The sequence below is a fragment of the Dipodomys ordii genome, unplaced genomic scaffold (assembly GCF_000151885.1).
Source record: "Dipodomys ordii isolate 6190 unplaced genomic scaffold, Dord_2.0 Scaffold184, whole genome shotgun sequence".
Lineage (NCBI taxonomy): Eukaryota > Metazoa > Chordata > Mammalia > Rodentia > Heteromyidae > Dipodomys > Dipodomys ordii.
In genome coordinates this window covers 973,869-974,403 of record NW_012267400.1, presented here as the reverse complement: position 1 = coordinate 974,403, position 535 = coordinate 973,869, and the positions used below count along the sequence as shown (strand labels likewise).

Genomic DNA, 535 nt, shown 5'->3' with positions numbered 1-535 from the left:
GGAGGGCGGCCGCGCCGGCTCGGGGGCGGTGCCCCCCTTGGCCTCTTTGGCCCGGCGGAAGATGTCGGCCACAAACTCCTTGGCTTTGGCGATGGCGGGCGAGGGTTCGGGGACCCCGGAGGGCGGGGCTGGGGCCACTTCGGGGCTGGGCAGGGTTTGGGGCGACTCGGGGCTGGGGGGTCCCGGGGGGTCGGCCGGGGCGGGGGGCGAGGCTCTGTGGTCATACAGAATTTGGCAGAAGCTGCCGTCTCCTGCAATGAGAGGGCGAGGGGGCGGGGTCAGCGGAGGACAGGGGCGGGGCACAGGGGCGGGGTCAGCGGGGTGCAGGGGCGGGGTCAGCGGAGGGCAGTCAGAGAGCAGGGGGCAGGGTCGGCGGGGGCGGGGTCAGCGGAGGGCAGAGTCAGCGCAGGGGACGGGGTCAGCGGAGGGCAGAGTCAGAGCGCAGGGGGCGGGTTCAGCGGGGCACAGGGGCGGGGTCATCGGAGGGCAGGGGCGGGGTCAGCAGAGGGCAGTCAGAGCACAGGGGGCGGGGTCA

The 535-nt window shown here is 75.0% G+C and overlaps 1 protein-coding gene across 1 annotated transcript in view; it reads right to left on the bottom strand.

Annotated features, from left to right (window-relative positions):
• Dcaf15 (DDB1 and CUL4 associated factor 15) overlaps positions 1 to 288 on the bottom strand; it is a gene marked incomplete at its 5' end in the record, with an annotated part of 18,148 nt that extends 17,860 nt beyond the window's left edge. The window contains one exon of the mRNA XM_013034195.1: positions 7 to 288. Coding sequence (XP_012889649.1) covers positions 7 to 288 — 282 coding nt within the window. The remainder of the gene's footprint in view (positions 1 to 6) is intronic.
• Between the last annotated feature and the right edge of the window lie 247 nt (positions 289 to 535).